Raw genomic sequence first — 11,197 nt, 5'->3', positions numbered from 1 at the left:
TCCATCTTGCTCACGGATGTGCCCCAGCGACCAGAACACGCCTACCCAGCACGAAGCAGGCGCATAATCAAGAAGCACTGAACACCAGCCCGTGTGGCTCAGTGGTTGGAGCATCCGCCCTCAGACTGACGGGTCCCTCCCTCCCTCCGTCCTCCCTCCTCCTGCCCCCTCCCTCCCTCCCTCCCAGTGGTAGCCTTGACCCAAGGCTTCCGCCTAGTGCTCCGGGGACTTGGGGAGATCTGTAGGGCCATCAGCCCTCCAGGTAAGCGCTGAATCGGCGAGAAGGTGAGAGTAGGTCAAAGGAGAAAGGCTCAAGGGGAAGGAAAGAGGAGAGGAAGCAGCCGGCGACGTGAACGCGGAAAACGCAGGTCAGGGGCCCGCGTCTGGGCAGGAAGCTGTCTTAGGTGGCTTTGCATACAGACGCGCTTGTGCCAACCTCCACGGGTCCCCCCTCCACACTCACCGGGGGAATCTGGAGCTTGGCTAGAACCTAGGTCCCTGGCGCTGAAAAACCCAGGGCCCAAGAAATCCGATTTCAGAACAAGACCTCGGACAGCGCTCTCCGCCTCCTGGTGACCTCCCTCCCGCACTCCCCGCCCCACAACTCCCGGCAACGGCAACGCTGTGGCTCCAATTTGTCCGCTGAACAACCCCAGAGAGAATCCAGCGGGCTAATAAGCATCCGCCTTTAAGAAGAGACTGTCTTTTAAGAAGAAATGACTTTCGGAGTCGGTCACACACAAGTACACATTTCCCAGGTGGCTTTGGCGCCCCGCAGCGGCTCCAGCCAGGTCATAGCACGGAGGACAGAGAGAGCCAGGCCCACTGGGACCCCAAAGATGTAGGCTTCGCCCGGCCGGCGTGGCTCAGTGGTTGAGCATCGACCTCGGAACCAGGAGGTCAGGGCACATGCCTGGGTTGCCAGCTCGATCCACAGTGTGCAGGAGGCAGCCGATCCATGATTCTCTCTCTTCATTGAAGTTTCTCTCTCTCCCTCTCCCTTCCTCTCTGAAGTCAATAAAAATACATTGAAAATGAAAAAAAAAAAAAAAAGGTAGAGGCTTTGAGCAACCTGAGAGGGCGGGAGAGGAGCCGTGGACGAGGAGGAGCGCGGGAAGTGAGGGGCACAGGTTCCAGAGACACGCAGCCCTGTCTCAAGCTCAACGTCCCCCACCTGCTCCGCCCTCCCCTCTTCCTCTGCCCCGCACACGCCACTCTGCGGGACTCGGCCCAGCCGCGTGAGAACAAGACACTCAGCAACTCCTGCAGTGACATTTCTGTAGGGAAAGGTCTCCAGTCCCCAGCCACTGGCCTGGGACCACGCTGCGGGGTCTCAGCCACAGGAACCAGCCCATCCCTATGCGGGGAGCTGCTCCCCCAGAACCCCAGCCGTTGGCACCACGGGGACAAACCAGGGACACCGGGCTCCTCAGACATCTGGGAAACGTCAAGGGCCCGTGAGCCAAATTTTGACAAAATACTCAGCTTGTCAAGGTTTCTTGCATTCCATCACTTAAGGACTAAGCCTCCATCCCGCCCATCGCCGGCTCCCACCGTCCATCCCAGCCTGGGGAGGCGGTGCCAACGGATGTGGGTACAAAGCACGTTCCTGGAACTTTCTCAGGACCTGGCTCGGGGGAGGACAATCTTATCAGGAAACTTGGTGTTTGGGTTGGGATAAGGGGTCATCTCTGAGGGCTGATAGGATTGGTTCCCGCGCGCCGGGGCGGTATATAAGGCGCCGTGCGGCCTGCCCTGCACATCGCCCCGTCCGCCTCTCATCCCTTCTCGGAGACCGGAGACCGGAGCCGGAGGAAGCATGAAGTGGCTGCTGCTGCTGGGGCTGGTGGCGCTCTCCGAGTGCATCTACAAGTGAGTCGGGCGCCGGGCACAGAGCGCTCCGGGGCTCCCCCTCGGCTGCCCGTCCCCCCCGGCCTCTCCCCCCAGGTGTTTCTCCTCCTTCTCACACTCCTCTCCTGCCCGTTCTCTCTCTCTCTGCCCTTTGGGGAGCCAGCGCTGCAGATGTGGGTCACTGTTCAGAGGAAAGAACATTCTGTTCATTTAAACGCAAGAGTCCCAGCCCTGGCTGGTGTGGCACCATGGTTAGAGCATCGGCCTGCGGACCAAAGGGTCCCGGGTTCGGTTTCGGTCAAGGGCACGGACCTCGGTGGCAGGCTCCTTCCCAGGCCGGGCCCTGGTCGGGGCTCGGGGTCGTTTGATGTGTTTTTCTCACGTCGATGTTTCTCTCTGTCCTTCCCTCTCTCTTCCACTCTCTCTATAAAGCAATGGGAAATATATCCTTGGGTATATATGTATATATATATATATCCAGGACAGAGAGCCCAGCGTAACTCTCTCGAGAGCACTTCCTTGTTTGTAAATGAGAAGTTCTAGTCGAAAAGGAGTGAAGCGCTAAGGGTGGGGTTTTGTACGGGACCTCGAAACACTCCCAAGCCCAGAGCACTGCGCCTAAGACCCACCCGGGCAGCTGGCATCACTGACCGCCTGGGCCGGCCTGGGCGTGGTCCCAGCTCCACCCCTGGGCCAGGGGACTCGGGACAACCACCAACTTCTTTGTATTTTTGTGCCCAAATAAGAACGCCTTCCCTCTTGACTTCTTTGTTCCTTTTTTTTTTTTTTTTTTTTTTAATATATTTGTATTGATGTCAGAGAGGAAGGGAGAGGGAGAGGGAGAAACATCCATGATGAGAGAGAATCATGGATCGCTGCCTCCCGCGCGACCCCACTGGGGATTGAGCCCACAATCAGGCCGTGTGCCCTGACCGGGAATCGAACCCTGACCTCCTGGTTCCTAGGTCGACGCTCAACCACTGAGCCGCACCGGCCGGGCTCAACTTCCTTCCTTCGTCCTCCCTCGGGCCAGCTTTCTCCTCCTGCTGCTTCCACAGCACCCTCCCCGCCATCCCCCCCACCCCTCCACCCAGCAGACTCCTTGCCTAATGACGCTTCCTCCCCCAACCACCCTTTTGCAAACCTCGCCACAGGGTCCCCCTCGTCAGAAGGAAGTCCCTGCGGACGAACCTGAGGGAGCATGGCCTCCTGAAAGACTACCTGAAGACCCACCGGCTCAACCCCGCCAGCAAGTACTTCCCCGAGGCGGCCGACATGCTGGCCACCCAGCCCCTGGAGAACTACATGGACGTGAGTGCCTGGCGGGCGGCGGCTCCCCGCCTCGGCCGGGAGGAGGGAGAGAGGGGCTCGGGGTCCGGGAGATGGACGGGGACTCTGATTCCCCGTCACCGGGGCCACCTCCAGATGGTGGAGGCTTGGGGAGGGCACAGAGAACGCGCTCCTCCCTGCGCTCACGCGTGCAGTGCCGGTTCACACAGGGCGGCTCTGTGCTGGGCCCAGGAAGCAGCAGGGAGCAACCGGGCACAGCCCTGCCCCACGGGGCCACAGTCGGGTAGGGAGAGACCGGCAGTGATCTGTGGGCCCCCCAGCCCTGTGCAGCCAGGTGAGGGCTGCGATGAAGGTGACACACAGGGTCAGGGTGGCAGGCGGCAGGTGGGACTTCTCCCGGGAGCAGTGAGGGAAGCACAGGGCTCCCAGAGAACGGGAGCGAGCAGGAGGGCTGGTGTCAGGGCCGGGGGACAGCGGGGAGGGACAGAGCCGGTGGCAGCAGGGAGCAGCGTGCAGGGAGCAGAGAGCGCGGGAGGGCTGGGGAGGGCCGTGCAAAGTGAGGCCGAGGGTCCCTGATAGAGTCTCTGATGACCGTCAGCACCCTGATTGGCTGAACCATCCTAACGGGTGTCAGCCTGGGGTCACAGGAAGGTTGCTCCGACTCTTCTATCTGGGACATGGTGGCCCCGCCTTGCCCTTCGTTAAATGCTGTGTCTCCCGTGACAATGGCCGGGCCAGGGGTACCAGCGGTGCTGCCTGTCTGGAGAGCTTGGTCTCTGGAACCTGTTGGCCTGATGCTGTCTGGTGCCGTCTGGGCTCACGTGCTCCCTGTGACCGTGGGCAAGCCAGCCGCAGGCTCTGAGAGCCCCCGCTCCCTCCCGCAGAGCTCACACCTCCCAGCAGAGGGCTGCTTAGTGCAGTGAGGTTTTGGACTGAGCGCAGGTCTGGTCCCTGGGAGAGTCAGCCGTTTAATCGCTTACATATTATGAGGCACCTACCATGTGCCAGAGGCGAGGCAAGGAGCTGAGAAAACAGCTGAGTGAGCAAAGTTCTGGAGCCGCTACACTGGAGAAGACAGATAGAGACCCGTAATGCGTGTGGAAGACAACGTCAGAGCACGACAAGGGGCACAAAGAGAGATGAATGGGGGCATGAGTGAGGGGACAGAGAGGAATGAGGGAGGCAAACTTGGGCCACGTGGTCAGGGAGGGCCTCCTGGTGGAGGTGACACTGGCTAGATCTCTGAATGACTGCGGAGTCAGCTAAGGGGCGATCTAGAATAAACGTTTCCCAAGCACAAGCAATCGCAAGCACAGTGTCCCTGAGGTGAGAATGAGCTTGTCATCATCAAAGAACGCAAGACCAGCGTGGCCGAAACCAAGAATAAAAATCCTGGCAGGCCCACTCTGGATATAGGAAGGAGGTATGGCGAAGGGCTCCATCTGTCAGTGGCTGTGTGTCTCCCAATGGACACGTTAATGGATGAGCACAGGGTGCTGTAAGGGTCCCGCTGTCCCCTAGGGTGGCAAGGCCGAGACAGACAAGACGAGGCTATCATTAGGTGGCAACGGACCTTGGGAGGAAAACAGTCAGAGAGGAACTGGGGAGCAATCCGGGAGGGCTTCAAGGAGGCGGCAGAGAGACCCGCTGGGCCGTGTAGGACAGAGGCATAGAGCAGGGAGAGAAAGGCAAGGAGAACAGTGAAGGGGAAGGTGGGGGGTGGGCTGAGGAGCCGACCCGGAGACAGCCCCCGGGGAGGCCAGAGTGGGGAGCCCGGGTCTGTGAGCTGTGCTGCCCCCCAAACCCCGCAGTTGGAGTACTTCGGCACCATCGGCATTGGAACGCCCCCTCAGGAGTTCACCGTCATCTTTGACACCGGCTCCTCCAACCTGTGGGTGCCCTCCGTCTACTGCTCCAGCCCTGCCTGCTGTGAGTGCCTGCCTGCCTGGGTCCAGCCCCGACGGGCGGGGGGCCCGGGACACTCGGGGGCTGCAGTCGGGTCCCATCCCCAGACGCTGGAATTTGCTGAGCATCTACTCTGTGCCAAGCACTGAGCTTCGGTGCTCTGGGGGCTAAGGGGTGACTCACACAGGATCCCTGCACCCAAGGCGTTCAGGCCAGTGGCAGAGAGAAGTGGGCAGCCATGGGCCTGCGCCCCTCGTGTTCGGCTGGGGCGTCCGGGGGGCACCATGGGGTCAGCTGGGGACCTCCCATCAGGGAGAGGGTCCCAACGGGTCGAACCAGCCAGGACCAGGACCTGGAAACGCCTGGGCTCCAGAATCTCGGGTGAAGTCACCCTTCTCCTCCCAAGTCCCCTCCCAGCACCCGGGCACCCGCCCCGGGAAGACGGGCCCGGCCCTGCCTCTCGGTCAGCTTTCGGGGGTCGGCAATGTCCCTTCTTGCCCTCGCAGCCAACCACAACCGCTTCGACCCTCGGAAGTCCTCCACCTACCGGGGCACCAACCAGAAACTGTCCGTGGCTTACGGCACCGGCAGCATGACCGGCGTCCTCGGGTACGACACGGTCCAGGTGAGCGTCTGCTGGCCCCTTCCCCTGCTTGGCCATGGGGCCAGCTCCCAGGGACCTGGGGGCCCCCGGACCAGCACCCGGAGCCAGCTCACTTCAGCAACATGGGTCTCGTGATCACAGAATCGAAGGGGGGGTAGCAGGTGGGGAGGAGGACGTGGCGGAGATGCCAGACCCTTCTAGATGGGGCAGGAGTGGTGAGGGGGTGGTGCTAGGAGTGGGTGAGGGGGTGGTGCTGGGAGTGGGTGAGGGGGTGGTGCTGGGAGCCATAAGCCAACCTCCGCCCCATTCAGGCTGAGGGCTACAGGGGAGGCGGGGGAGGAGGTGAAAAATAGCTCCGTTCCCTCTTAGCACCCCCTTCCCCCATTGCAGCCACCCCCAGTCCAAAAGCTCCCCCAGCTCCCCCTTCTGGACGCAGCAGGGGGCAAGGGCTCTGACCTCCTGGGGTCTGCTCTGATCCACACGTCAGACACACAAGCACACGGCCACCCCGTTCCCAGCAAATTCCCACTCCGACCCGCAGCAGTGGCCACATGGGGTCGGCCGCACGGTCACCTCCAGAGGAATCACAAGCATCGGGGACAGTCCGCTCCTGTCCCCCTAGCCCCGCTCCTGTCCCCCCAGCCCCGCTCCTATCCCTCCGGCTGGCCGACGCCCCAAGCTGAGTCCCGCACGGAAGGAGCCGGGAGGCGCCCGGCCCAGCGCTGGCGCCGATGGGGAACACCTGGTCTCCCCCTCAGGTTGCAGGCATCGCCGACACCAACCAGATCTTTGGCCTGAGCCAGACGGAGCCCGGCTCCTTCCTGTACTACGCGCCCTTCGACGGCATCCTGGGCCTGGCCTACCCCAGCATCGCCTCCTCGGGGGCCACGCCCGTCTTTGACAACATGTGGAACCAGGGGCTGGTTTCCCAGGACCTCTTCTCCGTCTACCTGAGCCCGTGAGTAGGGCAGGGAGGCCAGGGCCCGGCCCAGCAGGGCTGTCCAGGCTGGGGGGGCGGGGGGGGACTGGGGGTAGGGGGGTAGACAGGGTCTTAGCAGGCGCGGGGTTGGCAAGACCAGTGTCTGGGCCTGAGAGGTATATCTGTAGAGAATGGCCCAGGTCCCTGTGCCCCGACCGGGAATGGAACGGTGACCTCCTGGTTCCTGTGTCGATGCTCCACCCCTGAGCCACGCCGGCCGGCACTATGGACATTTCGGACCAGATCATCCCTTGCCGTCGGGGGCTGTGCTGTGCCTTGTAGGGTGTTTAGCGGCCTCCCTGGCCTCTACCTCCAGACACCAGGGACAACCCTCTCCCCACCCAGTCATGACAATCAGAAACAGCTCCAGAAACTGGCATGTGTCCCCGGGGGTGGGCCGGGGGCCTGCCCACGGCTGAGGATGAGTCCCTCAGAGCAAACACCATCACGGATTCCTTTCACCCTGGAGCCAGAAAGAGCTGGGTGCTGATCTTGGTTCTGGCGCTCCCTGGCTGTGTGGCCTTGGGCCAGTCGCTCTACCTCTCTGTGCTCTGTGCCTCTCTGCAAAGTGGAAACAGTAATAATCCCAGTGGCCACGGCACGGTCCTTCGTGTAACGAGGACTCAAAGAAACCCTCAAAGGAGAAGGGCAGCTCTTGGAAGATGTAGAGTGTATGTCCCGCTGAATGAGGGGACGACGGAAAGAATGAATTCCTGTCTTTCCCCCCCCGACATTGCATAGCAACGACCAGAGCGGCAGCGTGGTGATGTTTGGGGGCATCGACTCTTCCTACTACACCGGGACCCTGAACTGGGTGCCTCTCTCCTCGGAGACGTACTGGCAGATCACCGTGGACAGGTGAGCGCACCGTGGCCCGGCCCCCTCCCGGCAGGGGCCCCAGGGCCCATTGCTCTATAGGCTCACCGTCGCTAAGCTTCCCAGAATGCCACTGGAAGGGCCAGCACAGGGAGACGTCCCCCAGGAGGGGGAAGGGGAAGGTGGCCGAGCCAGAGAGACCCCGAGAAAGGCATCTCCCTGCAGGAGGGGAGCTGCCCGAGACCCCCAAACACTGCCAGATGGGGCAGCCCCTCACCTCCTGGTCACAGAGGCAGGACAATCTACCAGCACCCGGGAGCCTGGGGGCCTGGCGGTGCACACCCCCCAGCGTTTAGGGGCCTGGGAGCCAGCACACGCTTCCCGTTCTGGGAAGATGTCCTCTAGCCTCGAGACAGGGCACATGACGGAGGAGTTTCAGGCCACTCCGCCCACCTTGTCCTTCAGGGCCTGCCCCGGCCCCAGGCAGCCTCACTCCCCAGCTGTCCTTGCCCCGCTGGCCTGCTGGGGCAACCAGTCACCAGGTTTGCCCAGGCCTGAGCGGGTGCCCGGGATGCGAGAACTTTCAGTGCTCGAACCAGGACAGTCCTGGGAAATAAACCGGGATGCGCCGGCCGCCACCTCCGCCCATCTGTCCCTCCCACACCCGCGCGCCCGCTCCTCTGGTCTCCGCCCCTCCCCGCCCGCCTGCCTGCCCTCTGCCTGGGGCGCCCTCCTCAGCTCGTCACCTCCTGGGCCACCTCTGGGTGTCTGCTCCCCCAGCACCTCCCCTGGCGGCTCCACCACCCCTCACGCCACGCTGTTTCTGTTCCCTCCTCCTCCCGCCCCTCCTCCACCATCACTTATCTTTCCGGCTGGACTGAGCTCCCGGCAGCCAGACCCTGGTTAGGCTCTGCACCCCCGTGCCCGGCAGGGCAGGCTCGGCCGCTGGGTGCAGAGTCACTGGGTGCAGGAACGCATACATGAGCGCGTGCGTGACTGAGACGCCGACATCCACGTCCTGCTGATGGATGGGGATGGGGGAGCCTCTGGAGGCACCTGGCTCCTCCTTGGGGAGAGGTGCTCCCTGGGGGCTAAGGAGACCCCTTGCTGCCTGTCGCCCTCAGCATCACCATGAACGGAAAGGCCATCGCCTGCAGCGGGGGCTGCCAGGCCATCGTCGACACGGGCACCTCTCTGCTGTCTGGCCCCACCAATGCCATCGCCAACATCCAGAGCTCCATTGGCGCCACCCAGGACTCCTACGGCCAGGTAAGCGCCCCCCCCCCCCTGACTGCCCTGGTACAAACGGGGGGGGGGGGGGGGTCTGCCACACAAGGGATGCGGCCCTTCTGACCCTCGCTCTCTCTGCCCCAGATGGTGGTCAGCTGCTCAGCCATCAACAGCCTGCCCAGCATCGTCTTCACCATCAACGGCGTCCAGTACCCCCTGCCGCCCAGCGCCTACATCCTGCAGGTAAGGGCCCGGCACAGGACGTGGCCCATCCCCCACTCCGTGCAGGGGGAGTGCCTGCCACCGGCCCCATAGCTCTGGACCGCCAGAGAGAGAGAGAGAGAGAGAGAGAGAGAGAGAGAGAGAGAGAGGCGAGAGCACCCTAACAATAAATGTGCGAATGAGAATTTGGATACAGCCTTCCCCCAAGAGGAGAAGCGAGGCCGGATGGTAGCGGGCAAGGGTTTCCGGCTGGGCCCTGGGTCTCTCACAGCCCGTGGACCCGAGTGTGGTTTAGGGGAGCCTGGGGGGTTGACACCTGACAGCCGTCCAGGGCTGAGCAGATAATTCCCCGACCTGCGTGGGGTCCGGGCGAGGACACTCCACCGTCTCTACCAACTAACACCCCCCAGCGAGCCACAGGAGGACGCTCACCTTGTCCTGCGGTGCCGGGAGGGGGCTGGCGGCCCAGAGGGGAGGTGTCCGCCTCACCAGCAGGCGGGGCGGCGGGCTTTCTCCAAGTGCCCAGGTGTCCTCACTGCGCCCGGGCGCCCGGCGCCAGGTGAACCCGGGGCTGGCAGCTGGCCTGGCTGGTTGCCCCGCGGGAGCCGGTGATGAGAAGAGGCTGTGCCACCAGCGCTTCCCGAACCTTCCTGGCAGCCTCCCTCCGCCTCAGCTCCGATGCTGACGGCAGGGTCTGTGTTCCCGGAACCGACGTGCAGGGAGCAGCACACGGCAGACCCCGGGCCGCAGGCGCCGGCCGCGCTCAGCCCGGAGCTCCCCGCTTCCCGCAGCGGCCGCGGCCCTGGGCTCGGCCCCCGCGCCTCCCATGAGTCCGTCCCCACTCGTCTTGTTCTCCTCCCTCCAGAGCCAGGAGGGCTGCAGCAGCGGCTTCCAGGGCATGGACATCCCCACGGCCGCCGGGGAGCTCTGGATCCTGGGCGACGTGTTCATCCGCCAGTACTTCGCCGTCTTCGACCGGGGCAACAACCGCGTGGGCCTGGCTCCCGTGGCCTGAGCCCCGTCTTCGGCCGCTTCCCGGAGCCCCGGCCGGGTCCGTGCCGGCTCCAAGGGAACAGCCTTCTCCCCAGGGTCTCCCCGGGGGGTCACCCCGATAATGTAGAATAAAACCTAACCTCCTGGAAACGTGTCGTGGAGTCGCTTCTCTTCGTTGGTACTGCTCCTCGCGCCACTGGGGTCAGGGGTCAGGGCACAGGGCAGGGGTCGGAGATGGCCACGTGCACTGGGACGGCAGTGGACACAGCGAGGCGGCCGCTCACGCACCAGGTGGAGCCGGGAAGACAAATGGGGCCCGGCAGGCGCTGCTGGGAGCATCGCGTGAAGACGTGGGAGTGGCTGCCGCCTCCATTTAAAGAGACAAGGAAGTAAGCCCTGGCCGGTGCAGATAGAGTGTCCGCCCGCGGATTTGGACCGAAGGGTCCCGCGTTCGATTCGGGTCAAGGGCACGGATCTTGGCTGCAGGCGCCCGGCCCTGGTCAGGGTGCGTGCAAGAAGCAACCACTCGATGTCTCTCTCACACCCATGTTTCTCTCTGTGTCTCTCCCTCTCCCTGCCACTCTCTCTGACATCAATGGGAACCTATCCTCGGCTGAGGATTAAAAAATAAAAATTAAAATAAAAGCTAAGCCTTGGGGACCAGAAATGCCAAGCCACTGCCTCCCCATAGAACAGGGGGTTAAGGGAACTGACTTCCCATTTCTCCCAAAGCCAATAAGACAAAGAGGAAAAAAGAGGGACCGAGGACAGGTGGCCACGCACGGTGACAATCCTAAGCAGGCCAGGCAGGTGGTCTTGCCTGCAAGACATAGCTGGGGGTGCGGGGGGGACAGGCTGACCCCCCCCCCAATCTGCCAGGCTGCTCCTGCTCAGCTAGTCGATCCGGACTATCCCAAGGAGCCCTCTGCACTCTGCCATCGGGAAGGACGATGGTCTCCCTGCTCCCTCCAAAGAGGTTTCCAGGAAGGCACAGAGCATGCTCACTGGCCCAGGAGCCTAGAAATGCAAGCAGGAGACAGCAGGGTTTCTCAGAGCGGGTTTGGCAGCAGCGTGCTCAGTGAAAACCGAAGTTTCTAGAGTGAGTACGGGACATGCTCATTCTGGGCCCTTCTCCGAGGTTCACGAGGCACATCCCCAATCAAGGCTCTGATAAGTCCTGCGGCAAAGCGATGTTTCACTTCAACTCAGCTCAGCTTGACCACAGTTCCTCTTCTGCCAGTAAACCGACTCTGGTCCTCGCGCTCCTCCGCACACACGTCGGAAAACCGCCCCCTGGCTCCTGCCGC

At 62.8% G+C, this 11,197-nt stretch overlaps 1 protein-coding gene across 1 annotated transcript; it reads left to right on the top strand.

The window, feature by feature from the left end:
• The first annotated feature begins 1,819 nt into the window (after positions 1 to 1,819).
• On the top strand, positions 1,820 to 9,927 carry LOC118649080 (pepsin A). Its single transcript, XM_036295865.1, has 9 exons — positions 1,820 to 1,872; positions 3,006 to 3,162; positions 4,953 to 5,070; positions 5,553 to 5,671; positions 6,409 to 6,608; positions 7,371 to 7,487; positions 8,570 to 8,714; positions 8,820 to 8,918; positions 9,763 to 9,927. Exons 1-9 carry the CDS (start codon positions 1,820 to 1,822, stop codon positions 9,910 to 9,912), a joined length of 1,158 nt encoding a protein of 385 aa, XP_036151758.1. The 3' UTR covers positions 9,913 to 9,927.
• Positions 9,928 to 11,197: the final 1,270 nt, after the last annotated feature.

The sequence above is a fragment of the Myotis myotis genome, unplaced genomic scaffold, assembly GCF_014108235.1.
Source record: "Myotis myotis isolate mMyoMyo1 unplaced genomic scaffold, mMyoMyo1.p scaffold_m19_p_27, whole genome shotgun sequence".
NCBI classification, from domain to species: Eukaryota; Metazoa; Chordata; class Mammalia; order Chiroptera; family Vespertilionidae; genus Myotis; species Myotis myotis.
The sequence above is the reverse complement of the archived record's forward strand: the minus strand, read 5'-3'. Positions and strand labels throughout refer to the sequence as shown.

What these genes read in the sequence shown, in the direction of transcription:
- LOC118649080 (XM_036295865.1), top strand. Translation starts at nt 1,820, where the DNA reads ATGAAGTGGCTGCTGCTGCTGGGGCTGGTGGCGCTCTCCGAGTGCATC. An exon ending in CTGCTCCAGCCCTGCCTGCT is followed by an intron (nt 5,071 to 5,552) that starts GTGAGTGCCTGC and finishes TTGCCCTCGCAG; the next exon opens with CCAACCACAACCGCTTCGAC. An exon ending in TGGCAGATCACCGTGGACAG is followed by an intron (nt 7,488 to 8,569) that starts GTGAGCGCACCG and finishes TGTCGCCCTCAG; the next exon opens with CATCACCATGAACGGAAAGG.